The sequence below is a fragment of the Ruditapes philippinarum genome, unplaced genomic scaffold (assembly GCF_026571515.1).
Source record: "Ruditapes philippinarum isolate M1 unplaced genomic scaffold, ASM2657151v2 ctg6713_1_1_1_1, whole genome shotgun sequence".
In the NCBI taxonomy this organism is placed as follows: Eukaryota; Metazoa; Mollusca; class Bivalvia; order Venerida; family Veneridae; genus Ruditapes; species Ruditapes philippinarum.
In genome coordinates, this window is record NW_026853774.1 from 25,614 (window position 1) to 53,470 (window position 27,857).

Consider the following 27,857-nt stretch of genomic DNA (forward strand, 5'->3'; position numbering starts at 1 on the left):
AATGATTAATTTCAGTTTTAATATGGAAAAGCAAACAAACAGAAACATAAAAATATGCCCTAATTCCTTCAATTAACAAGGATATGACTATCATACTACATTGAATGTATACAAAAGTGTATATCATACTGATCATACTGAAAAGCTGCAAAACAATCACTTCATATATGAACAATTATAATATTCATGTCTCTGTCAGAAATTTATCTGAACTACTATAAAATCTTATTTTTACACAAAATAAATTGACACAAATGTTCAGAAATGTCCATTTCAACACATGTTTTATCGCCTTTGTGCACCCTGAAAGTAAATTTATTAAATAATTATACATTTGATATTATAAAAATCGCATACAATATATACATGTTCTACTGTACATTTAGATGTTTGTTAGAATAATTTTAAAGCTTACATAAATATTGATGCTTATATATTTACATATCAATATTTGTTAGATAATCCCATGTCCTGAATAGATTGACTTCTTTCAAAAAAAGTAAATAATATTTTCTGAAAATTAAGAACTGTTTATATCATACCGATAACAGCCCACAGTCTGTGTTAATGATAATTTCTGCTTTAGATACAAAGTGTTTGCATGAAGGTTTCAATCAAAGAATTAACTTCTATAACAACTACTACTTCCAAATGTTACTTGTTTTAAAGATTGTTTTCGATTTCCTTGCAAAAACGTGGATGTAATCTACTCACCTTGCATCCGCAATCTGCGCATACGTCACAGATGTCTGAATTCTTTAACACGTGGGACTCATAGAATGCTGTTACTTGGTTACCTTTAAAACAAATTTTTATAATATATTTTTATGTTAGAATTATTTGTTATGTTTTTATAAATTTTTAATAAATTATAATCTCATCTTCATACTTTATTCATTACGTACCCGAAAAAAGTTAAATTCAATATTCCGAAATTGTTTTTAAGAAGTTGTTAATACTAGTAGTCCTTACTTGGTTGATAGTAGTCATATACCCTCACAGTTGCTGGCTGCGACTTTGCGACCATGCCTGTTCGGATAACATCCATTGTAAGACAAATTGGTTCAGTCGTAATCTGAAAATGATTTATGTACGTAATATAAACATAACAATCATAAGTTGGTTAAACCCATAAATGCAAATTTATAAAAGCTATATATAAACGTCATTTCATTTACAAAGCATTCAAACAAATCTTCCCTAGTTTCGCTTAAAAAAGCTAATATTTACGTAATGTTCTACAGTTTTAATGGCCCACTCTGTTAAACACATTTAATGTAACTATAAAAACCTAACCTCGTCAAAATATAGTATGACTTTTCTGTCTTCACTTTCAACTTTTTTTATCTCAGCAACACCAGCAATGCTCTCCAAGTCGGCTTCAAATCCGCTTGGAATACCAAATTCCTGAACCGCCATACCACTTGCCCCTGTCTTCAGCCATCTTAACAAGAACATAATACGTGTGGTGATTAATAAAAACGGTTCCATTAATAAAATAAAAGTATATATGTTTAAAATGTATATAATGCAACAACATCATAATTGATGTTAAATTTCCCAAACTGTTCATATCAATTTGTTATATAAATTGTATATGAAACAAAAATCTACAAAAGTGTCACAGTCGTAAAAAGGTAAGAAAGATAAAGTTTTCTTTTACGATGTTTATAGTTTCAAGGGAACAGTTTATTCTATGTACATGTGAATTGCAGACTTTTTGCACAGTCATACAAGGTTATCTCTCAAAACTGTCAATGAAATGGTGAATATTGTAGATTTTGTAAGGAACTAGCATTTAAACTTACGTAGCACATGTTTTGATTGAGAGGAAGTCTACAGTTTCTTGAACCATTGTTACAGTGACATCAAATGATTTCTCTTCAATCTCCTGTTCCACATGGAATGAGAGGTTTATCTGAAACACCAACAAAATATCTAAACGTAATCATTGTATTAAAAGATGAAATTGAAATGAGCATGGAAATCGTGATTGTGTAATTGTTGGGTTTGAAAACAATAATCTTTCTTGAAAATTTACAATCTTTATTATATTTATTTATGATAGAAACTACACTGTAATGATACATTCCATATAAAGTGATTTGTGTAAGGATAATTGTAAAACTTACGTCAACCAGAGCCATACCATGTCCTGTTGCAGTCACAGAAACCTGGCTTGGAACAGATGGAAGCTGAAAAATATTTAAATTGCAAATTTAATAATACAAACCATAATTACGATTACTGGGTCTTAACATGTATTGCTTAAAATATTGCATAAACCCTCTATTATCAAAACATAGGTTAACACTATTGATAAATTAAACTCATACGCAAACAACTGGTTCTTTCCGGTCTGTCGATTGGTCTTTCAACATGCTTTTGTAAATTATGGAAATATAATATTTGTTACTTATTGCCTATGCTATTACGTTCTGAAGTTATATGTTCAAAAAGGAAAGAAGACTTATCTTATATTTAAGTCAATTGAAAGAAAATATATACATTAAAATACAACGTACATTGCAGTTATTATTATATAGAAAAAACGGTAATAATGTGAGACAGTTTACTTACCACTACAGTTTGGAGAACAAGTGCGTTTTGCTTGTTGATGGAGAATTTGTGTGTAAATGTTCCAGCTGTTATTGTTGCTTGGATATCAAAATTGTCCGAGTATGCCATTACAGCAAACTCTGATAATGCTTGTAATCCGATAACTGTGTCCTACATAACACAAACCGAATACAGATTACTTAAACGTAATAACAAATTATAGTACCTCTTTTAAATACATAGGTGCGTTAAAACAGATGCCACTTTCATTATTTACTACTAATTATTTAAAGATTCTGATTTTGTGACAGTCAATATAAATATCATTCAAAAGATTTGCTTTTGAATTCTTATATCTGTTAAATCAAATGTTGATAACAAATATGCCCGACATAAAATGATTAAACATAAATGTTCTTAGAGGGCACTAATGATATATATTGAAAGTTTCAAATAATTATTCAAATAACGCATACGTTTTATTACGTTATTGCTAGTCGGAGCTTGGTGCGTGAAAGGCAGCTGTACTTTCAGTATTGTCCATGAACAGGCAAATTTGAATATTTTGGATTCTATTTTTCTCTTTTTAAGAATAATATCTATAAATGTTGTAAAAACCTGTGTTGAGGCAAATCCACCATTTGAATTTCTCTGTGAAGTTATCCATTTCATTATAGGTATGCCGTTACCGAAGTCTTGTTTAGCAGCTTGCACGAGAAGGGCATATGACGTCATCTCGATATCGATTGGGTTAGCCTGCGAGTGAGACGGTCTCCAATAGTTATGGCTGGATGAGCTGGTCTGGGCTTTGTGCCAGTGACGCATACCATCTTTAAGTGGAACATTAAATACATATATCCCAAAGTACCTTATCTTAAAAAACATGTTATAAAATGTTTTTTTAAGTCATTATTAAAAAGAGATATACTTTTGTTAAAGGAATAATCCCTTTGAATGAATAACAAGTGAAATATTAAATAACATGGCGCAATTATTACGGGGGGAAAATAAGAATTACCTTTAACAATTGCATCATTGTTCAATTTTGCGTAGGCGGTGTCAGCAGATGAACTCTTTGCAAGACGCAGGGCAAAACTACTAATAGCCAATGCATAATCATCAGTTGTTGTTGACAGTTGGCTCTCAACGTATCCTGTTGCCTTAGTGACAGCATTGTTGATTCTCTGCTGAATACTCTGGAATTATTTCATTCAAAAAGATGCCTATAGTAATCAAATGAATATCTTTATAAAGTTATATTCCTTTCAACGTGTACCTTTCGTCATAGAGATAGAAGCTTGTACTGACGTGCACGTTCCATGCAGGGGTCGTGTTAGAGAATCTTCTCGTGAAACTAATGGATATAATATTCTTTCCTACTACTTTTGTTGATTGATTTAGCGATTTTTTGAGAACTTTTGAATGCGATATTTTTAAAAACTAAATGCTGTTATGATCTTTATTAAAAAGGGATGAGGCTCACTTATAATTAGTTGCAACGAAATTTTCCGACAACTGTTTTGTTATTTTAGCATATACATTTACTACAATAACACTTACACCTCCGAGATCGTTATTTTCAAGAAGGGAAATCAGTACAAAGGCTGTGAGTCCTAGTCCAGATGCCGAACCTCCCTATAAAAACAATATAAAAACAATTAGATAAGAAACTATTTAATTTTTATTTTACTAATAGATATTGATATGTTCAATAATACTATTCATCTGGTCAATTTGTTTTCCAAATAACTGTTTCCTAGTAAAGCAGGCAGCATTTAAGTTGTCATAATTATCCTCCGTCTACGAAATAAGAAGGTGGATGTTGAAATGGCGTTGTCCGTCTCAAGCAATTCCTAATTTACCCGAATTTTCGCAGGAATGATTACATAAGCACCATAATACTAGTTTCATTATAAACCGCCGAGAGGTTTTATATCATGACTCCCTGTTACCTTAAACAGACAGTTAAAGGGAATTATCATATTTAGCAATACAAGTATTTTACAAGTGATAATTCATGGACAATCAAAATGTCACCTTATAAATCTTATAGGTATATATGTTGGTTACGTATGATATGATAAACATATCAAGGGAATGAACATGAACATCCATGCATATACATGTATGACAAGTCATAGAATCACTCTTTTATTGTACTGTCTTTAACAACAACATTGCTTTACCTGCATATCTTTGTGAATGACACGTCCAGGTTCTGGGAATGAACCATCTGCATTCTGTTTGCTTACCATCCAATCTATAGCACGTTTAATTGTGTCATCGTCAATAAATATCTGCTTCTTAGCCTGGTGGAAAGACTTTGTTACAAAGGCAGACAACCTGTTGGATGTAATTATGTACTCGACTTCAGAAGAAATTCGATCATTCAATTTATGTCATTGACATTCAATACTATTACCCCTACTATTAGAGAATGCGAGCTATTCTTTCTGTTAATTCAAGTGTACGTACAATGTGACATACATTTGTTACTGTTACATGGGTAACAGTACCTTTTTTTTCACGGAATTAAAGCCTATAGAAAGAGTGTCCCAGTGAAGTATTTGTTTAGGGTAATCAAACAAATAACACATATGTTTGTGAGATACATGTAAAATGTCATGACTCGTAAAAATACTGTTTTCTAGGGATAATACTTTGACTGATAATCACAAAACTATGTATTTTTCATATACTAGTTATTAACGGTTTAGGTACTTGCTAAATGATAAAACGTTTGCAACACAGGAAGACATCACATTTAGTATACCACTTAGTCGGACAGTAGAATACTTTTGATTTTTTTTAATATAAACTTAAGCCTTTAAAAAATATATGCTTGTAAAAGCTGTTAAAAGAAATAACAAACCACATGCTTCCTGATTTGTCTCTGTCCCCAAAGGCACTGAATGAGCCATCTTTATGTTGGAATGTTAATTCTCTTTGATATCCTAGATCGAAAATATGAGTCACATAACGGTTAGTAAGAAACATTTTATCAAATTTATATTAACATCTTGTTATATGTAAATTTGTTGTAATTAGACTATTTCAAGGCTTTTATAATTTGCTTGTTTGTTTTCTTTAGTGACGTTCTCAACAAATCTAATTGTGCATATATTTACGAAGATATGAATACTTAAATAGAGAAAAAACGGAAACACAAAGTTATCACATTATGTCATTTGAACATTGTTTAATACCATTTCTGCTGACTAGTTTACATATTTTAAGACATAAATACATGTATATACAAACACACATTAAAAAACAATGTACCTTTCTCGAGGAAATTGAGAGCCTTTTGTTCAATATCACCGGTTAGTTGGTTTGTAGCCGTCAAGTAATTGGTAACAAACACGTCTGGAGCAAATCCCAGCATTGTTTGTTCACCACATCCAGTGGGCATACGTAATAGCTTGTCAAGGTTGTTGACTGTTGGTCCCATTAAATCACCTGTTTTGATGATAAGAATGTAAATGTTGAATAAAAGTTATAAACGTTACTCCCATGGTGAATTGATTAATTGTCTCTAAGTAAACTCATTATTTAGCTATATACAAATATACTTGATCAACTTTAATACTACTTAAAGTATGAGTTACCAAAATTAGATTAAACAGAACAAGAGAGCTTTCATCAAAAATGTTTCAATGTCAGAATGTAAAAGCTAAGATTATTCCATATTACAATTACTCAGTTAAAGCAATATAAACAATTATTTTCTCATTTTATATGAATCAGTTTTCAATTGTAATGCTTGTGAATATATTTGCATTTTTATTTAGCATACCTATAGCAGATACAACAACTCTTTGTGATCCTGCAACAACACCTGCCGGTAATGATAGGGCGACATCTTTACTGAACGAAGTCACGTTTTTCAAGTCAATAAGTATGGGGTTACTATACTCCTTTGCCACGCCTTCAGGCTAAACAAAAGCACTTTCATTATTTACTTAAGATGAAAATGCGTTTAAAAAATATTCAAGGAAACATATGTTTTATACATGAAATTATAAAATTTGTCTCAATACCGGTATTACTCAAATACTGTTCAGGAAGGGATCATTCTATAAATGTCAAATCCAATTAGTTTTTTATCCTGTGAGCAATTTAACTGTATTTTTAGACTTTTATAGTTGTATATATACATATATAACAATAAAATTCATTTATCTCTTTCGAAAAAATTCATTCACGCCATGACAAAACAAAATATCATAAAAGTTCTTAAACTAACAGTTTTAATTGCTTGCCTTCGTTAACTTATTAATTAATATTGCAGGTATTTACCTCAATCAGAAGTTGTCTGCGTACAGCATCAGCAGCGAGAATAGATTGCGCCTTCACTGTGATTGGTATTTTACCAAGAGCTGCTGGAACAATTGGGAAAAACACGCTCTTTGCTGCCCCGGCGGCTACCTATAACAGTATATATTTAGTACAGAGTTATTACATATATTTTAAGACATCTCAGAACTGTTCTTCCATATTTAGTATTTGGTCTTTCCATTTTTGTCAAACCCGATTGGCTCAATAGGAAGAGCACTGGATTAGTATTTCAGGCGTCGCTGGTTCGATCCTCGGCCGAGACGTAAATTCTCATTGACAAATGATTTGTTTCATTGGGTCTATTAGTCGTTTGTCTCTTACAGCTGATTTTGATAATAATTTGGAATAAGAAGTCGGTCACTTGCGAAGAAACTGGTGATCGCTTGTCGAATATCTAGGAAATCCAAGTAGACGAATCGATTGCTGAGATATGACTAAAATATTGTGTAAAAATTGGCGCAAAACCCATAAAAACGATGCTTTTCTGCGATTGATTTGATTGTCTTCAATTAACGTTAATTGCTATTCTACTAAAAACAAGTTCAACATTGTCTTGAATTGAATTATTATTATCTAAGTGAATCTTACATGAATGTTTTGAACTAGTTGCTGTGAAACATACTGCACAGTTCCAGATGAATCTACAATAACATTCTTAAAATCATTTGACTGTTCCAGTGTCACAACAACCTGTAAATATAGCATACGAACACTGGTTAAAATGATTAGTCTTTACTCTAAATATTCAAAATGTTTTGTTAAAACTGACACTTCATATGGAATGAAAAACTAGATTTTTCGTTATTTAATTGTTTAAGTCACATAAAAATTGATACTGAGAAAAGGTTATAATAACATTGACTTACATCGAGATCTTGAGACATATAGTTGAAAACGTTTGCCTGTAAAGCTAGTTGTTCCCCTCTCACCACGGAGTAGGGTAAGTTCAAACTCACAAAAAACGGCTTGAATGCCTCAACCTGTACATATCCAATACAAAACCAAAATAACAACAGATTAATAAAAATATAAAATCATCTAGTCATCAGATTTCCTCGTTGTAACTACCACAATGTAACATAGATTAATGTATTTGACTTTCACTACCATTGAACAGTTTACACTTAATAAAAATTATCAAACTTATTTGCTGTTCAAAGCCGTGGACAATCTACTTGCCTTTGCAGTAGAAGAAGCCACTCCGAGGCCTGACGCTGAGTTGACGGCAAAGGCACTAGCAACCCATGATGTAATCGTGTCTGGAATTGTTGTGTTAATTGTAACTGTACCGTCAGCTCTGAAATGTCAAACTATAAGATAAGTTAAGGCATTTCTTGAAGAAAAAAGATTTTGTATGTACATAGAAATATATAGGATGTACGAATTCCGGACCTAGTAAAAATCGAAGTAACTGAAATATTTCTTTTAACACAATGTCATTAATTTTAGAACAAAAATACAATTTTACAGCACAATCTAAGGAAAATAAACATATTATGTACTTTAATTGCGTAAATAATACAATGCATGTGTTATCATTAAGTACGTTTGATTAATGATAAATGTTAATAAGTCGGTTTATAGTTACAACGCTTTGAAACATTACTGGGTGACAAATTTATTTAAGAAGCACATATATATATATCTTACTTCCAAAAATATAGCTCTAGTCTGTATAAGCATGTGTTGGATATAGCTGGATAACCTTTTCCATTAAAGCATGTGGCAAGCAACATAAAAAGCAACAACACAAACACATGCTACAAAAGCCTTTTTTAGAAAGTGAATGCGTGTTTTGTTGTTTATTTCAGCGTATCGCATAATTCAATACTAAACTGGTTACCGTACGAGGAATTCTAGATTCTTAATCAACTACCAAATTAAGGAGATTAATGGCATCAGCGAAGAAGGGTGTTGAGGAAAAACAGGCGCTGCGCTAGCATTGAACTCACAAATCCGTGGTGCATAGACTTAGTGCTGTTCTGTTGTTACTAATTGGTTTGGTCTCATCAGATTAAATACTAAATTGATTTAATTTAATAAAGGGTATAATTAAGCTTGTACAATAATTCCTCTTTTTATTTATTTTCACGTTGTTTAATAAGAATATTATAATACATGAATATGACTAAACAAAGTCGTATACCTAACTAAATGATTTGACCACAACCAAGTCTCAGGAAATACGGATCTTATGCTTTCTGTGTTTCGCATTGTTTGTGGTTGCGGGCGAGACCCCGGTGCAAGTGATTCTTTATCAGTAAGAAATTCGAATCTCCCATCTATAATTAATCAAACACAATCAGATATTTTACTGCAGCAAATACAACAAGAGTATTTCAAAACGGGGCCACGCTTGACCTTTCTTAATTATAAAGTCAAACACATAAGAGGAAGAATTTTAAAGTAAAGAGTAATCCTTCAAAACCATTTTATTTAAAAAATTTTGTAAAAATTTCGTAATTAATCTTGACGGTCAAGGTCTTTTTTTTAGGTCAAGTCATATCAGAATTAATCATCATGTTATGTTTTTTCATATGTGTTCTTTTGTCCAAAGGGAATTAAATCAATAAATGAATAATAAAATGATGAAAATTTCAGCAAATTTCAATAATTTGTCCCGTCGGTCTGTTCATTAACATGTCTAGAACATAATCAGTTTGGTCTTCTTAAAAGTCCTATCTACAGCCTTGTTATGTCCAAGTATGAGAAATCCATTTATACATTACAAAGTTATAGCCAATTATAGCAAGAATCAAGCACAATTTATTTATTTGACCACCAAGGTCAATATCATTAACACATAAAGGTCATAATAAATTTAATTTCCTTGAAGATCGTGTCCAAAGAAATACTGTCAAATACGGAAACAATCAATTTATAAGTAAAACAGCCAAATAAAATTATGGCAAAAATCAAGCAAAATTCAAATATTACACCTTAAAGGTCAATGTCATTGATGTGTCAATGTCAAATTTGATCTTGTTGATCTTGCGTGCTTAAAGGTCTTGTCCAAATGTCTGTTATGTCTAAGTGTGATGGCAACCCATTAAGAAACATAAAAAATAGGCAACGGTTAAGTCTCTTTACGGCAATAGAAATTTAGCAATAGTTCGAAATTTTCATTCAAGCTAAAAAGGAAAACAGGTCGTGTCCGGAACAATTTACTATTGTCATCTGTCAAACATAGCTGATCCTTGGTATTTAAAGCTACGAATACTTGACCAGTTTCTTAAAAGGTCTTGGTGATGTTTACAGCTTAGCACTTGCTCATTACATTCATAGCGTCCATCGTTCTATTCCCTACATTGAAAGTTGTATGATTATGATGATTATGTTTTGCTTTGGGAGGCAAGAAATTCGTTTTAATTATATAAAGGAGATGAAAGTTTGATATGACAATAATTTGAATTATTTTTGTTTACTGTTTATTGCAATGTTTATTATTCTAAAATGAAAGGTATTGTTAGGCAAGATATCATGGAGGAAACTAACGAGTTCCCATGTACAACACACAATGTGAGAAAAAAATGATAGAAACATATCAAATACTAATCAAAGAAATGTACGTGATGGAACAACATTGATATTGTATCAAAGAAATGCATGTGACAGAACGACCTTAATATGGTATATGACTCACAAATCAAAGACATGCCGAAACAATTTTGATGTGGTATTTTGGTAGTATCAATGAGATACGTATGTCATTGAAAGTAACTTAAAATATTACAGTTTCAATATAAGACTCTCTTAAAAATAGATTAAGAAATGCATATGTATGATCAACTTCACATTTGTAAAGTTTATATTTCTGTTTAATTGTTAACAATTTGTAATTTATTCTTATAATCGCACAATTTATTTTTTATACAGTTATCACAGTATAAATTTAGATAGTCTTCCTGTTTATAACATGTTAAAGCAACCTCACGTTTACTACTTTTGTTTCTAAATTATCTGTAGTTAATATCCATTATTTCTTTAATAATCTTGGCCAATATTTTAAGATTTGTTTTGTCAGGAGGTTCAAGTTCTTTGTGCTTTTGCTATCTATCACGATTTTTTTAAACAATCCAGAACAATATCCAACACAATGCGCATACACTAGAAGATTGCAATCACATTTCAAATAAGTCCTACCCTACAGAGGAATTACTCCAAAGCCAAGTCTCAGGAAAAGCTCTCCTTATTTTATCAACAGGCGCGTGCTGTTGTGTACCATGTGTCATTGCAGCACCGCCTGAAGCCGGCTTTACACTATCAATCGCCCCGGGCCCGGGTCCGCCCCCGCCCAATAAATATGCAAACTCAGGGTGAATATCTGTAAATTAGACAAATGATCGTGTCTCAAAATGTGTCTTTGTTTACTTAATGCATGAGCTTATGCTTTTATTAACCATGTGAAATGCAAAAGCTTTGCATGAACATTATGTGTGATGAATGTCCTTAAAAGTTAAAACAGTCCATTTAGTTTAACAAATGCATTTCAACCTCAAAAACGCTCGTGAATATAGGCCAATCGACCAGGAAATTAGTGGCAAATAATGATCAAGAAAATGAGAACAAAGACAAACAAGGCAAGGCGACTTGATGAAAACTGATACATATCATGTATATTCCTACAACAATCGTGTTGTTTTCCTTTCACTTATCATGATTTTATGAAACAGCTGTGATGTAGATCGTATGAAGAAACATTTGGTGGTTGATGCTTTTGTGTCTTAAAAACCATAAAGAATATACCGGTACATGTGCGACTCACTGGATATGATACAACAACCACAGCACTAAAAGCTACAACTGATAAGAGGAACAAGCTGTGTAATAAAGATAGCATAAAAAGAAAAGCCATTTTCACATCAAGCATAACATTTCATCAGTTATTACCCTATGAGTGAGTTACTCCATAGCCATGTTTCAGGAAACACGTTTCTAATCTTATCAACAGATGCTAATAGAGAGCTACTTGATTGAGACGCGAGACCGCCACCAGGAGCTGGAATCATACCGTTTCCCTTCTCAAATGCCATGTATGGATCTGTAAATTAATTGATGCCTTATCCCTAATATATTTCTTTAACTTTTAAAAGCTAAATATTCTCTACGTTACTAGCGTGATGATTTGTCAAACCCTGCATATATGTTTTGAAATCCATTTTTGATATTTGCTGACATTAAGGCGTTCATCTGCGTAGTAGAACTGCGCGCATGTTTAGCATAAACGTGATACTTTCAATAAAGCTGTATGAGTTTGAGTGACCATTTCACAAATTGCTACTTGTGTTGTACCTAAAACAAAGTGTTCTTCTAGCCTCTATTAACTATTTAAACTCTCTTCAGTACATCTAAGGATTAAGCATTTGAGATATAGGAACATCAAAGCAATAAATGAACTGTTGTCTGTTCGGAATTCACTAGTTAATTGTAATTATCCGGAATCTTTTTTCATTTGTATCATACCCAACAGAAGAGTTACTCCAGAGCCATGTCTCAGGAAAAACGCTTCGTATTTTATCAACAGATGCTGGTTTTTTAACATTACTTGGCTGAGTCATAGATGCTCCTGGTGCCGGCATAGGTATCATACCACCCGGAGCAAGTGCACCAGCAAACGCAAAGTCGGGATCTGTAAAATAAACTGATTCTGGTTTTCGTAGGCTTATAAGAAAGCAAAATATTGTAAAGAGTGGATAGAACTTTCATAGAAGCCATTGCTGGTTTCATATCAACACGATCTGGTAATGATGTGCTTATATTTGCCTGCCGGTTTTGCAAAGGGAGATTATTGTATCTTATTTCAACAATAGGTTAAAAGATAGAAGTGACCTCTTCAACTGTGCATGAGCATATTGTGACCATTTCAAAAACCCATAAAGTGTCTTCATTTTGTGGTGAGTTTACATTACCTGGCTGTAGAAGTCTATATCGTGAATATTGTGACTTCAGCATGTAAATTTAAGTAATGGTTTTTAGCCGTCGAATTTCTTATAATTATCTATTATATTGACAATTTGCAAGCAACAAATAAGGACATCACTTTCTACCATACTGTAATTAAGACACGACATGCAACAAACTTGCCACAAACTGTAAACCAAACATATATTAAACGTCCCGCATGTGTTTTGGAGCATATATCCTAAACATCGCAAGCTATGCAAAGAAAAAAATAACTAAAGAAAGAATAGTACGCAGTTGTTGTATTAGACCAAAGCCAAGTCTCAGGAAAAACATTTCGCACTTTATCAACCGCTGCTGACTTGGAAGTATCAGTATTTGTTTTCCTGGTTGGTGGAACAGTTACTCGCTCTAAGACAAAATGACCCCCACCTAGAAACCCAGAATGGAAGTCTGAAAACGAAAAGTAATAATTGGTTTTGTCCAAAAGTCCATATACAACACAATACATACATAAATATATTCAAGCATGTCATCGTGTAAATTTATTCATGGCGGAGAGGATGCAGAATGAAAGCCATCAAAATAAGAAACAAGTACAGAAAGATATTAAACGAAACATATTCGTTACGAATTGGTTGTCAAATGGCATCTGTCATGAGATTTCAACTTTGATCACATTGAACTCTTCTAATTGATGGATACTAAGTAGTGAATAAAATGTAATACAAAATATAATCACCATAGTATGATGTGATCTTTACATCAATATAGATTATATCATGCTACAATGTCGTGTATAGAATATTTTACATGAACGGATGTACAGCTTTATAAACATATTTGTGTAAGGCAATTTTCGGTTTCGAATTGGTCACAGGCTATGTAACGATTAACATGCTTTATAGACATATCAATAAGAAATCAAATTCTATCACATTTTATAGTACAAGAAACTTTCAATAATTTTGAATGTTTCCTGCTGCATTAACAATGTATGTTCTATATTAAGGAAACTATAAAATGCATACGAGTATTAACAAAAAGGTAAGAAAGTTACCGATATTTACTTTCTCCATTTTCATACTATTGATAATACAGGGTCTGAATTATTTGATTGGGACAAACTTGTGTTTGTCTGCAGGATATTTACAGAGTTACATAACTGGTGATTTTAAAACCCCTGTTACTTTTGTATAACTGCCGGATTAATATGAACGCTCGTGTTATTCAGTCTTCACTTTTAGAATTACGTTAAGTATTGACAGTATATCTTGTTTCTATTTTATTTCAATGACATTTCATATAAATAAACCAGATAACAGACTTGAAATGTACTAAAATACATAATCTGTATTTCTGATAAAATATTTCAAGTTAAATGTCAGTGATTTTAATATTGTCCATTGGATTTTTAATTAGATTCCGAATAAGTAGCATTAAATATGAACACATAAATATACTGGTGCTTGTAATGGAGTACATTTATTTAACCCGCCATTTCAACTTGCTTTAAAGTAGAAGACACAGTTGTGTCTTTTTTCTTGCCTTCTTATAATGATTTAAATAGTTATTCAGTTTTAAATTCTTAGTCCAAGATCAACTGTTGTCTTTAAAGCAAACTCATAACAGTGAAAAGCAGTATAAACAAGAAGATGAGTTTATAGGACAGATAGACATCACACTGACATTTATGTTTTGCAAAGCACTAGCAAACATAAGCTTTTTATCTTTGTTATATGATTAAGTGTATCCCTGTTATTTTAATTACTTCACAATAGAATCCGTCCACAGCCAGGTCTCTGGAAAAACGGAACGAACTTTCTCCACTGTTTTCATTCCAGAGGCAGAGTTAGGGGCCATGGGAGCTATTGGGTTTGGCATCGCTCCTCCAGCCATCGCCATCATAGGCCCGCCATTAATCATTCCCGGTAAAGGATAATCTAGGATTGTTTGGATATTGTAAACAAATCATTTGTTCTGACAAACGTATTAGATATAAATGTACTCTTGCTGCAGGAAAACCGCTATAACAGTATAAACTAGCATAAACAGTGAAAACTCCTCAATATCATGCAATAACATATTGGTAGTATCTCAGACTAATTACCGCACTGTGGAATGAGTCCACAACCATGTTTCGGGGAATACATTTCTAATTTTATCTACAGATTTTAAAGGTGCTGGACCGGAAGCAGAAGTCGCTGTTTGAGGCATGACACCCGCTGTTCCTCCGGCCAAACTGTTTACATTTGCACCAAAAAAGTGCATTTCTGGTCCTCGGATAGGGTCTTGAAATGTGCAATTGTATGAATATTTAATAGATAATTACGTGGACTGACAATTTGGAGGTTTATCTGTTTTGTATAATATTAGCTATTTCTAACGTTATACAATGCATTAATTGTTAGCTTATATCATGTAACAGTTAGCATTACTTATCTAAGATATCAAACAAAAGCATGAGACACATTTCTTGCTAGAACAAAAATAGTTTCCAAGGCAACAAATATAATTTCATCCAAAACAGTTTTGACTAAACCAACAAGTGATGTAACAGTCTGGATATGCATATATGAACAATCTTGTAGTACAAAATGAAATGTACACATATTTGTTTTATTGTGAATAATTGCTTGTATATATGATAAATAAGTACTTACAGTAATGCTGCTCCACATGATGGTAGACTGTGGCGTCTGTCATCACTCGAACTCCAGAATTCTAAATTTATAAATAATTGCAAAAGCATAAAGTTATCATTTTATCACAACCTATTGATGTTTAAAGTACATAAATATTGAACATTTTATTGTTTATTTCAAGAAGTTGTATTTCACCAATGGTCTGTCAAAATAAAAAGGAAATTTGGTAAATACTAGGAACATACTTGACCTATTAGTTTTGAGTCAATGCACACTCTATTAAACTGTTAAGCTGTATATATCTACATAGCAAATCCCAGATATTTTTACTGTACATTTTTGTAACCACTATTGTCAATGCCTGCGATTGAAAAGGGATTTGTTTGGGGTCTTCTTCGGTATATCTGTTAATGTTTGGCTCATTTATATATATTTGTTGCAGGAAAAAATCCCCGATTACAGTTGAACATAAATTTCCAATGTTGCTATTGTACATTTTAAGTAATGCTTGAATCTATTTTTCAATGCGATGATATCGCAGTAAAATAGTGCACCAAACTATTGGAAAAATGCAAACATAACGAGTATTTACCATTGTTTTGGTACCTATTTGCCTAGAATATTGCATAATAATGTTTATTATTCAAATAATAACAGTTAGACGGAAATAAGCTTTTTTTAAGGAAATGAGGGCTTATATTTGCTGTGACTCAATGTTACCGGAAACAAATGCCATGTGATAACCCACCTTGCTTTCAACGAACAAAAACTAATTAGGCTCAGATGTCACACTGTTTTTTTTTTCAGGTTATATATAAATGTGTAAAAGATGCTAATGGTTTGATGTCATAAGCGTGTTGCAATGTTTAAAGTTTGAAATGACATAATTAAGGAAATGGTCAACATAAGATTGCTCGATAAAAAGAATTTTAATGATAAATTCAGTTATTACAACTTGTATCATTTTAAGCTAAATATTGTCATACATTATGTTTCTATTATATTAAATGCAGATGTATATTTCGATAGAAGAGAATTTTCCTAATGCATTTAATATTCATAGTAACGGTATACTCACATCAAAGATATCTTGGGCATCGGATCCACCATAATATACGGGATAAGGCCACCATATAGCAAACCTCTTACGGCGGTTCACTGCCATTGGCATGAAGTCACAGCAGAATGGTGATCTGGCGTGCTTAATTGTGTCATATGATTTCAGCTCATCAATAACCTTTTTTGAAAAAAAAATTGCCGATATCAATAAATTCTTTTCGAGATGAAGAAATTGTGTCTAGGTCAATATAATTTTGTGGAGATTATATACAATTTTGTCCAGAGCATAATTCGAGAATACAATGTGCTTCCAGCATTTGATTGGATAAGATGTTGAAAGAAACTAAATGCGACATATTAAAAATAAAAGATAAGAAAACTCTAAGTTGACTGGATAAAATGAAAACTTCAAAGACTTTAAAAAACCAATTTTACTTCAGATGCTGTGACGTCATTTCCGGACTTCAGAAGGAGTACACTCTGATCTACTGCTAATAGGTTGACTACAGACTGAGGATCGGCTTTTACAATGACATTCACATTTTCACCTGGTTGAGCTTTTGATTTGTCGAAATCGATTGTTACCTATAGCACATGCGCAAAATATACATATTTAATAGATATATTTTCTAATTAACTGCTCAATAGGAACTTATCATAGTGCATACATAATACTCTGTAAATGTAACAACCCTGTTCAAAGAGAAACCAGAATCGTTATGGGTTTAGAACACTGAATTTCTTGCTATTAATCTTCTGTATTTTATAATAAAATGCTTAAAAAAGAAAAAAGTGTGCACAATAGCACAATGACAAGAAGATCTTTGTTTGTAAATAAAGGATCGGTATACTGAAACTGAACTATCCAATAAATACGGTGGGGGATTAAAATGGATCAGATTAAAAACAGGTTGTATTAAAGTAAAACGTGATGTAATTACTTGATTTTGGAAAGCGCCATCTACATCAAAGCTGATGCTGTCTGTAACAACTTCACCGTCTGTTCTTACATAGTAGACAATGATTCTAGCGTTTGGTGCCATCTCAGCGTCTATTGGAATGTTGAAATTGTTTCCATTGAAACTTCCAGTCGCAACCACTGAACCACGTGACATAACCTAGAAATAACCGAGATTCTATGTGTCTGGTGGTACATGTAAAATGTCTTTAGAAATGTAAAATATACCGGTATGTTGTATTAAATTCAGTAGTTGAAATGAACAATATGATCCTTTTTGTTTATTTAGCTTGTCATAATTGTATTCTTTTATTGTGATATTAGTGATTTTTTTACTGTTATTTTTCTGTTCGTTTGTTTGTTATAACCAGTTGCATATTTTATGCCTTGATTTAATAAAAACTGACCTGAACAGAAGCCTCGACACATTTTTATTTTACTCATTATAAACTTTTTGTCAACGCTTGTATGTAAATGCATTTCAATTGGTTAATTTGTCTATATAACATGATTTACCTGATACACAGCTGAGGGAATCGTCTCTGTTGATTTGATTTCAAATGTTGCTGTTTGTCCAGGCTGTAACAAAACAATTAAATAATTAATACTCTAAACAGTTAAACAAGAAATAATATTTTTGTTTCCGTTTAATTTCTAAGACTGACAGATTGTCTGACAGACAGACTGACTGACTGATAACACAAGAGAAGTACCATTTCTTCTACCTAATAAAAACTCGATTATTCTATCTATATAGATAAAGCTAAATACAAGAATTAATAGAATAATTGTAAACTATATACTCTGAGACTCGATGATTTTAGGAAGAGTTGCATGTAGTTATCACTTGGGGAATAACTTTTCGACAAGCTCAGTCTTGCGACGATTTTTCCGTAATGTGCCTGAAAGTAGAAAGCAAAAAACCGATGAACAACAGAACAAAAGAATAATAGTGCTTATCAGTTTTGAATTGTCTAACTGAAATTCATGAATATAATTGATTAGCAAGAAATAACGTTTTGCATGTAGATAGTTTAAAATATTTTTAGTGAGAATTGTTCACTTACTTCAACATTGATGTGGGTCGAGTTTTCAGGGATATCAACTTGTATTGGTACTATTCCTGCGTCAGGTACTGTAAAGGTTTGATCCGCCATGTAGTATGAATGCTGTGGAGCACTGTACCAGGGATATGGGGTTGAGGTACCCGAGTTCTCTTGCCACGTTGGTTGTACTTTAACAATTAGTGATTCACGTTTTCCTGTTATTGGTGTGTCATCTTGCTGAACAACTTTAAGCTGAACAATAATAGTATATCGTCATTACTTACGTTGTTTTTTCATATTTTATTATGCAAGGATTATGCTGGTGATGCTATCATTGTTTGTTCAATCTCATTGTTAACATACCAAAATGCAATTACAGGAAGATAATGTTGCAGTAATCAGTGAATTTTGAATCAAAATGTATCATGTTGTTTTAATGTGTGTGTTTTTTTTTTTATATACTCATATTTATTTATTTCGAACGTTCAGGAGCATACTTATATTTATTTCGATTACATACGTTAGATAAGAAATTTACTTACATAAGCTGTGTATGGAAGACCTGGTTTGAAGGTGTTTGGGTTTGATGGAAGGTATTCCAGTTTGACAGCATGGTCATAGATTTTGACTTGACTATCGCCATTTAATGTGATACTGTTTAAACTTTCTGTCACATTAGCTTCTACAAGAAACGAATGTCCAGTCAAATAATGGGCAGCTTGTTTAATCTGTGATAACTGCATTGTAAATGAGGCTTCTCCGTCAATCTAGAAATAAAGAAATAAACATTCTTAGAGAATATGATACTGTTTCCTTTACTAATCAATAGATAGTGAGAATAATGTAATGTTTGTTTTATACTTGTAGACAGTTCAGCATTAATGACCCGAGTAGGACTCGAACCACTATTAACAGCTTTTATAAATTGACGCTGTACCTATAATGATACTGCTCTTTGTATATATTAAGTAAAATTAGAAAGAAGAAATAATAAGAAAGAAAATTATCAAAAACATCATTTTAAACATTACCGATACTGATGCTTGTTTTGTCATCTATAGCATACAATGCATATGACATCTACGTAAGATTACATATATAACAAACAACTATTATCAAAACTTTTGGGAGCAGTAATTATTCTTTAAATATGACGATGGTATATTCAAATGAAACAAAAAATACATAGGGTCACCAAACATACCGACAAAGTTTGTGTAACTTGTGGTTCGTCACCATGGTAATTGTATGGTCTGTACCAATGATCGATCTTCAATCTTATATCCACAGTCCCTTTAACTGGCTTACCATAGGTATACCTAAATATTAATTAAATGTTTATTTACCCACAATATCGTTTTGTATTTATGATATGTTTTTTTACTCGTATTTTGCATTACAAGCCCCATCCGTTAGTTATTTAAAACATAAGTGTACTTTTGCGTATTTTGATCCACCAATTGATATACTATAAGGATTTTACACCGGCTGCCGCTACACACCGGAATTTCTAGCTCCAGGATAACTGTTTATGTGGTATTGAGGCTATGACGAGTTTTCGCTAAACAGTTACCCGAAAGCTAGATATTCTTGTCTGTGACGACAACAGATGTTTGATTCATTTTTTTTGCATATTACAAATTAAAGATATTACAAAAAGAAATTACGAAAAGCTAATATTTTCATTTAGCACTTTGTTTTATTATAGTAGCGTATGAATTGAAAACTTCATTCATAACGGCAAAATGACGTCGTCCTAAAAACGCAATTCATTCATAAAAAGCACGTGGGATTGATGACATTTAAAACATGCGACTTGTGTTACGTAGGGTAAAAACAGGTTTTTCTAGCACTCGTTCAATCCTGTCTGATATGTAAGAAAATCATATCTGACATGCATAAAGTAGTATATCTTAACATCTTGTTAAACTTTACATCTTAAACAATACTAATTTAGAACATTTAGTGCTTTAGTAGTAATATTTTGATTTAAGTCAGATATTCATTTTTGCAAACATATTGGTATAATTCCGACAAATTTATGTTCAGAAGGATTCAGATTTTAGTCTATACCATAAAAGTAAAGAAGGTATGTACGTTCTGATAAAAACAGCTCTAAATGAAAAAAGACGGTCTTGTCTTTGTACATAGCCTATCGACCGACAGTACATCTATTCACTTACGTTGCCTTGACCTTTCCAGTTACTGTGTCGTCTGATGACAAGATGTATGTAGGAAGTTCCACTGTTACTTCAAACTTAGGGAGAACTGTAGAAAACATAAGTAAGAAAATAGTAATGAATTCCTCCTTTGAACATATCTTTTAAGACATTGCATGTACATAACTGGTGATATAGTACTTGATTAGGAATTACAGATTTTAAAACAATTTGTAATAGCCCATGTCACACTCCTGTGTTGACACGGCGTTGTTTATTTGCGAAGGCGCCTTAATTTCGATCGCGAAAAAAATCAGATATTTTTCAGAACGTGTGACTGTCCTGACTATCGATATGCGTTAATTTGTCAAAACGTTTTACAACATATGTGTAAAAAGAAGTAAACATACCGTAATGTGCAACGGTGAAAGCCTTTTCTTCTGATCTTCCCTGTATAAAATGGATAGACTGTGGATTAGCAAATGGATTTGGTAACAGAAAAGATTTTTCATAAAAATCTAAGTACATGTACATGTATACAGAAAACTTCTGTCATGTAAAGCAAGATATGTCTATAAATGTGATGAGTTAGATATTTGGTCTAGGTCTTCCCCTTATCTTGTCACATGTGAATGTGATGTGTTTACCAGCTTTTGAAACAATACAAAGAAAAATTGCTGCAAAAGAGTGAAAGCATACAAAAAAGTGAAAGCATTGATTTTTTTAATTAAATTTTCTTACATGGGCCATGACTTTAATTTTCCAGTCTCCAAGGACAGGCTGACTGTCCATCAACATGAACTTTGTAACGACCCCGCTAGGATCCGATAAGCCCCTCCACTGCTTGATCTTGTTTGTCGCAGGATCCTACAATATAGATATCATTTTGTCATTTGTATCAATCATATAACTTTGCATCATTACTCATCAATATACATTTGCATTTGTTCCTTGTGCTTTTTCAGATCCATTGCTTTTTCAGATCCCTTGCTTTAATACATTGCTAGTATATTGATATAATAGAAAACATAAAAATGTAACATCAAAATGTCAAAATTGTATCATGAAAATTCTTACGTATATGTCGATGTCCATTGGCCCAGTGTAAACTGTCAAGTTAGGAAATACTGCAAAAGCTCGGAAATTGACTGAAACGACATAAAATGCACATCAAATAAACAAATAAGACATTAATTTGACTTTATTCATTGACTTAATACCACAGAGCTCCGTATATCTTGATTTCAACAAATCGTTGAATTTATAGAAAAATGTCAGAAACAAATAATGAATGTTGTAAATTGTGGACATAAATAGTATAAATACCTGTCTGTCCTGGCTTGTACATGGCTTTGTCTGTCTGTATAAACAGCGAAATACTTTTGCTTTCAAATGTTATAGTGGTCTCATTTGTGAATGTTGCCCCTCCTGACCCAGTAACGTGCAACTTGTATGAACCTGCGTGGACGTCATCCGGCACCTGTAATAAAAGATATTCATGTTTTATCTACATATATATAATATCTTATCATCATTATTAGTTACTGTTTTGTAAAACATCTGGCCTTAAATTCCAAGGATGTAATATTCAAAGACTTGCGTATATCAATTTTTAAAAAGTTTAATGATGGATAACGTACAATTCTTTTATTTACTTTTTTTATCTGTTTTTATCAAACGATTTATAAGCTGTTACTGTTCACATATATATATTTACCAGTAGTTGCAGAGTCCCTGGGGTCCCTGAAAATATATAAAACGGTCGAAATACTAAGTATGCCTACAATATATGTAAATAATATGTAAAGTTCATAATGAATAGTTATCTACAAACAAATCAGTTTAATAAGAGTGAAATAAATGTGCAGTAACAATTTAAGAAATAAAAGATACAAATGTATAACTCTACTAGTTTATTAATTTATATAAATATGCCACCTTTCTTCAGTGGGGAATAAAACTTATGAATTCATTAAATCAGTTATAAAGGTGGTTTAATGTAAAAATATGAGATAGACACGTATTATCATTAGTAAGAAACAATAAATAGATAAATGTAAAAATGTTTTTGATTGCGCATGCAATCGTTGTATTCTTTCTCTCAATTGGTATACCTTTCGAAAATGAGCCAGTGGCTGTAGCAACAGTTGTTTTTGATCCCTCGTTGACCAGAGATACTGTAACGCTGACAGGTGCCGTGGCCTTGAGAATATTCACGCTTACACTCAGTGGAAGACCACCTCGAAAACTGCTTGGCGTCAACACGACATAAGAACTGAAAATTGTAAATGAACTCTTTTTTATAATACTACATTTTGTATATTTTCAAAATCATGGTCTTTTTTCTGTTTATAATAACTGGAAGTGTAAAATTTCCAACATAATTTCTTAGAATAATTCATATTATTCTTATATACGTTCATCATAATACTTGCTTTTTAGTATCATAATATTTGCTTTTTAGTACATGTTTATATGCATTATATTTAATGTTTAAGTAGAACTTTATTGCTTCAGATCAGATGTTACAGACGGTCTTTTATTATGTTTATTTTAATTATTCTAATTGTGCATTAGTGCTCATACATAATACATGTATAAAGAAAACCTGAATCCCTAAAAATGCTCTACACGGCAAAATTGTAATTGTTGCAGGCTCGGTTTGATTGAGCCTATTCATGGACAGTACTGGAAAGTGTAAGTTACCACCCACGCCCCCTAGCACAGGCTTAAGCAGAATTCAACATTTAAACACGAAGGGTGATTACGAGTTTACAGTATCCAAGTAGGAATACTGGAACCACCCAAGCTGAAAAAGGTTCAATAGAAGAAACTAAAAGAAACACATAACACATATTCACAACAATAATGTCGGTCTGAACAGATCTCAAGGATCGAAAATATAACATCTTAGATTCAATGTACGGGGCGACTTTTTACAGCCACCACACGGCACACATAACACTGATGTGACAATGAAATAGAGTAAACCAGAATCCCTAAAGAATAGAGTAAACCAGAATCCCTAAAGCACAACACGGCAAAATTGAAAATGAAACCAATCTTTTCATATAGAATTTTTATCGCAGTTTATTTCCATTTTAATCAGTACTAGCAATGGTTTCTTAAGTTTGTATGTATGCTATGTAATATTATATAAGAAAATGATAACAGAGAAAATGTCTTTAGTATATTAAGATACTTCTTTGTTCAATGTTGTATTTGTATAATGAATGTTGTTTTATATAATTGTATTCGGATGACATTTTAAATGAAATGTACCTTATTGTCAGAAAATAATAATGAAGTCGACACTACGTTTAGTATAACATAGCAATTCTTTTACTTAAATTTGACTCACTTTACCTAACCGCATTATATTCTTTACCAGTGTATTTGTAATTCATTTGTTATCTATGACGACAAGTTAATAAAAACATTTGATAAACAAGGACTATGACAAACATCAAAGTTGTTTAACTTGTCTTATAGGACAAAACCAGCTGTTGCTTGAGAATTTCAAAATATTATTTCTCTCGATTAATTTTATTTAAACTTATGGCATACGTGACGAGTACCGTGTCAAGGTCATTGATCTAGTATCGTGTTGACATTGATGACATAGAACATTAAATAAAGAGCTATCTCTTTAATTTAAACTTCTAAAATAAACAGCTGATAACCCCTGCCGTGCGTCTAACTCATATCTTCTCATTTATCAAAGCGAACCTAAATCCTGCAAAAGTCATAATTCATTGCTAAAACAAAATTGCGTTCTTTATGCTTAAACACTTGAGATACTTTTTGCAAATAATGGTCTACATAAAAATGCACCTTACATTAATAACCTTGGAAACTTTGTACAAAAATTACTGAAACAAACATTGAACGTGTTTCTCGTGAATATGACGAATGTAGTTTTATTTTAAATTTTCAACAAGGATTTACACATATAGGCAGTTGGGGCATATATGATGTTGTCTGTCTTTAAGGGTGGGTTTTGACCGTCTCCGTTTATATCACAATTAACGAATGTGATTGTTCTTACACCGAAATATGTCAGTCTGGTTGCATTTTATCATTATTTCTTATAGATTAACAGATTCCGATCTGAATAGGAGACTTTTATTAACTCAAAATCCACACGACTAAAATTGATAACTACGGGCGAAATGTATAATAATTTTAAATTTTCTCTAAAATTCCGGTAATTTCAATCAAAACAGAACAAAACTATATTGAACATCCAAACTTACATTCAGTTTGAATAATTAGATCTTATAAAACAGTGCAGAAGATATTAGGGAACGCTTTTTGGCCACGATAGCAACACTACAAGGTTGGTATCGACAAACTTTTTAACAAAGTTTATAGATTGTCAATATTCTAGCATGTGTGGAACAAATGAAAACTATTGTAATAGATCTTTACTATTAATCACTGACCAAGTGTTACCCCGCCCCATCCCCGAGGCTGAGGAAGAAGTGAACCAAGTCTTTTTTACACACACTGTCGGCTCAATGCGGTGGTTTTGTTTTGGTGTCAAAATAACGGAAGATAAGTCACACTGGCTATGCAAGCGCATGATTAGGAATCTGACTGCTTTTGCAGGATGGGACTTTTCTATTATTTAAAACCCTCCATGTAGAGCATATAAAATGCAAAGAAAATAAATGAAAGTTCATTTCGGTAAGTCTCTATGAAAAATCTGCTTTTTAAAACTTAACTTCTTTTCAAAATTATAAAAAATCCCTCCTTGAATTGATTTAAGTACTATTTACGGAGACCGTTTGCACACAGTTTTTGTTATTAAATAAACTAATTTTAAAAGGTTGTATATTTGATATTATCTTCGCTACAAATAATCAGTTGTTAAACAGTGTGGCTGGATTAAACAGTTTTACTTAAAACGTATTATTGTACATGTACAATATAAAAAGTTTTTGTCGAATGTAACAGAATTTTATGACCATTTTTAAAAAGGGGAGAAATCTGATTTGACTCTCGATGGAGGAAGAAAAGTCATTGAAGTATACTTGCATCAGAGAGGACATAGATCGATCTAATATAGCGCGTGAAAGAAATTAACAATAACTTAAACAAAACTTACTCATCGGCAAGTGCGACCGCTAAGACGGTCGCTAGGAAAAAGATCTTCGACATACTGAAATGAAAAAATATCTTTTAAAAAACACAAGAATAAAGATCAACAAGGCAAAGGCAACGTTCACGGGAAATAAAGCCTAAATGTCCTCAATTTAATGCAACATGCTCCGAGATTCATGCTAATTTTCATGGAAAATTAAAAAAAAATGTATTTACAAATAAACTTTTGTGAAGTGATCAAAGAAAATAATTTACACATTGCAAACAGCAATTAATTATATTATACAATCCACATAAATTGCCCAAAAAAAGGTCGAAATAAGCAAAAATAGCTCTTACTGCGTTACTACGCAGTAGAAATGTAGTAATAAGTACTGCAAAATCGTTACTTAATCGTACATAACATGTAAATCATTACTTGAACCTAAAATCTTTTTACTTTTCTTTAAAATCTAAGTACATTATTCTCAAGTTTAATTTTCTTGAAATATTTTGGCTCATCTGGAGGCATGCAGCTTTAACACCTTTATGAAAATAATATGTTTTCAATAAAGTCATTCAATATTTACTTCGTATACCAATCTAACCTTTGAAACTATACAATTTTGTGTATAAAATATTTTCATTTAAAACTTTTTTATTTAATTATAAAATGTTTGAATGCTTACCTACTTTATCAACAGTGTCCCAGATCTATGCAAGAGTAGGGGACTCTCTGTCTTATTTATACAGCTGAGTGATCATGTCGTAGATATGATCATATCAACCAAAGAATTTTGTTTATCAAATAAGAATAAAGGTGAATGCATCTCGCAAAAGTTGACCCCATTTTCATCCAAAAATAATCCTGATTTGTGCTGAGTATTGAAATGCACTCAAAAACATTCGGGTTATCTGGTAAATTTATGATGATTTAGAAAAAACAAAAACTTTTCAATCTCTTATTTTTTTGTTGTTAGGTAAGCAGAGATTTCGTGTCTAAAATTTGTCATTTTTATTTCTTTCATGTTGGTTCCTTGCTAGTATCGATCATTACAAAAAGCCGTTGCACTATGCAAACACTCTTCACAGTAAAGTTATACGTTTTCACGTTAATTTATTTAAATGAACAATTAGGAAACCTACTGAAAGATAAAAATACTAGAATATATAGTGCAAACATGAACATTTAGAAGTGTATATCATACAACTGTTTACCCCGTGTCTCATTTGAAACGTGTAAAACAGTTATTGGGTAATTGACCGGAAGTCGGTAGAGAAAGAAATAATCCTTGACTTTTATCATTTCTTGTATGTATATATAATACATGAATATAAAAACAAATGTAGTTATACTATTGATCAGCTGCATTACGTGTTATCATAGCAGGGACAATATCATACGCTTATCTGATACGCTTATTTATTATTTTTTTAATTACTAATATATGATATGAATGAAATCTTTATTAAAGCAACTAACAATATTTGAATATTGCCAATCCCTCTTACGAGTGTTCTAGGCAAGAAATAGGTGCACGGCGGATTGTTAGTGTAGTAAAAGGTTAATGAATTATGAAGTCCAGACATTGTAAGCATGAGGTGACAATGGAAAATTATTCTTATTATGCTTAAAATGTTAAAAGTTAGGAAAAAAAGATAAAATAGTACAGACTAATACGTGCACTGCAACCCTATAAATGCCCGCTTAAGTTGAGCTATGACGAGCAGGGTGACACTGTTGCCAGATAGTTTATTCCAAAGTACAATGCTGTGGAGAAAGGAATACTTGCGGTAGTCGAAGTAAACTTGTATTTCACGTAGCGATAAGAGGTTCATATGTCTGATTCACTCATGTGAACATATGATGAGAAATCATTTGTAACTAGGTTATGTTATACATGTATCTTGTAAAACATAATCAAAATCTGGATAAATTGTTCTCCCTGGGAAGCATTAAACACAAAAAAATACATGAAAATTGCAGACTCGGTCGGAACGCCAGTTCAGTTTTTTTATGCATGACTGTGAGGCTTGAGGAATGGAGAAATCCTATTTTACCCGTGGTATTGCACGCCTTACGCCTCTTGATCATCTCTACTTTGTC

General features: G+C 32.1%; 1 protein-coding gene across 8 annotated transcripts; it reads right to left on the reverse strand.

Annotated features, from left to right (window-relative positions):
- On the reverse strand, positions 1 to 26,538 carry LOC132737808 (CD109 antigen-like). 8 transcript variants are annotated; one of them, XM_060725161.1, is made up of 37 exons: positions 26,440 to 26,538; positions 25,776 to 25,829; positions 22,780 to 22,940; positions 22,383 to 22,408; positions 21,992 to 22,145; positions 21,743 to 21,813; positions 21,407 to 21,532; positions 21,076 to 21,115; positions 20,690 to 20,774; positions 19,711 to 19,825; positions 19,049 to 19,273; positions 18,528 to 18,758; positions 18,264 to 18,362; positions 17,977 to 18,039; positions 17,444 to 17,620; positions 16,938 to 17,087; positions 16,522 to 16,680; positions 15,462 to 15,522; positions 9,044 to 9,179; positions 8,077 to 8,194; positions 7,764 to 7,877; positions 7,486 to 7,587; positions 6,859 to 6,987; positions 6,356 to 6,494; positions 5,842 to 6,018; positions 5,432 to 5,513; positions 4,746 to 4,902; positions 4,120 to 4,194; positions 3,578 to 3,755; positions 3,178 to 3,389; positions 2,581 to 2,730; positions 2,133 to 2,195; positions 1,809 to 1,918; positions 1,297 to 1,444; positions 973 to 1,075; positions 715 to 797; positions 1 to 303 (listed from the first exon to the last, which is right to left on the reverse strand). In XM_060725161.1, exons 2-37 carry the CDS (start codon positions 25,826 to 25,828, stop codon positions 286 to 288), a joined length of 4,290 nt encoding a protein of 1,429 aa, XP_060581144.1. In that variant the 5' UTR covers position 25,829; positions 26,440 to 26,538; the 3' UTR covers positions 1 to 285. The 8 variants fall into 8 exon arrangements, with proteins under 8 accessions (XP_060581144.1, XP_060581137.1, XP_060581143.1 ...); XM_060725154.1 differs by lacking the exon at positions 9,044 to 9,179 and adding an exon at positions 11,041 to 11,221; XM_060725160.1 differs by lacking the exon at positions 9,044 to 9,179 and adding an exon at positions 11,788 to 11,938.
- Positions 26,539 to 27,857: the final 1,319 nt, after the last annotated feature.

What these genes read in the sequence shown, in the direction of transcription:
- LOC132737808 (XM_060725154.1), bottom strand. Translation starts at nt 25,828, where the DNA reads ATGTCGAAGATCTTTTTCCTAGCGACCGTCTTAGCGGTCGCACTTGCC. An exon ending in AAATTAAAGTCATGGCCCAT is followed by an intron (nt 21,116 to 21,406) that starts GTAAGAAAATTT and finishes CATTTTATACAG; the next exon opens with GGAAGATCAGAAGAAAAGGC. An exon ending in TGGAGTAATTCCTCTGTAGG is followed by an intron (nt 8,195 to 11,040) that starts GTAGGACTTATT and finishes TTGACATTTCAG; the next exon opens with AGCTGACGGTACAGTTACAA.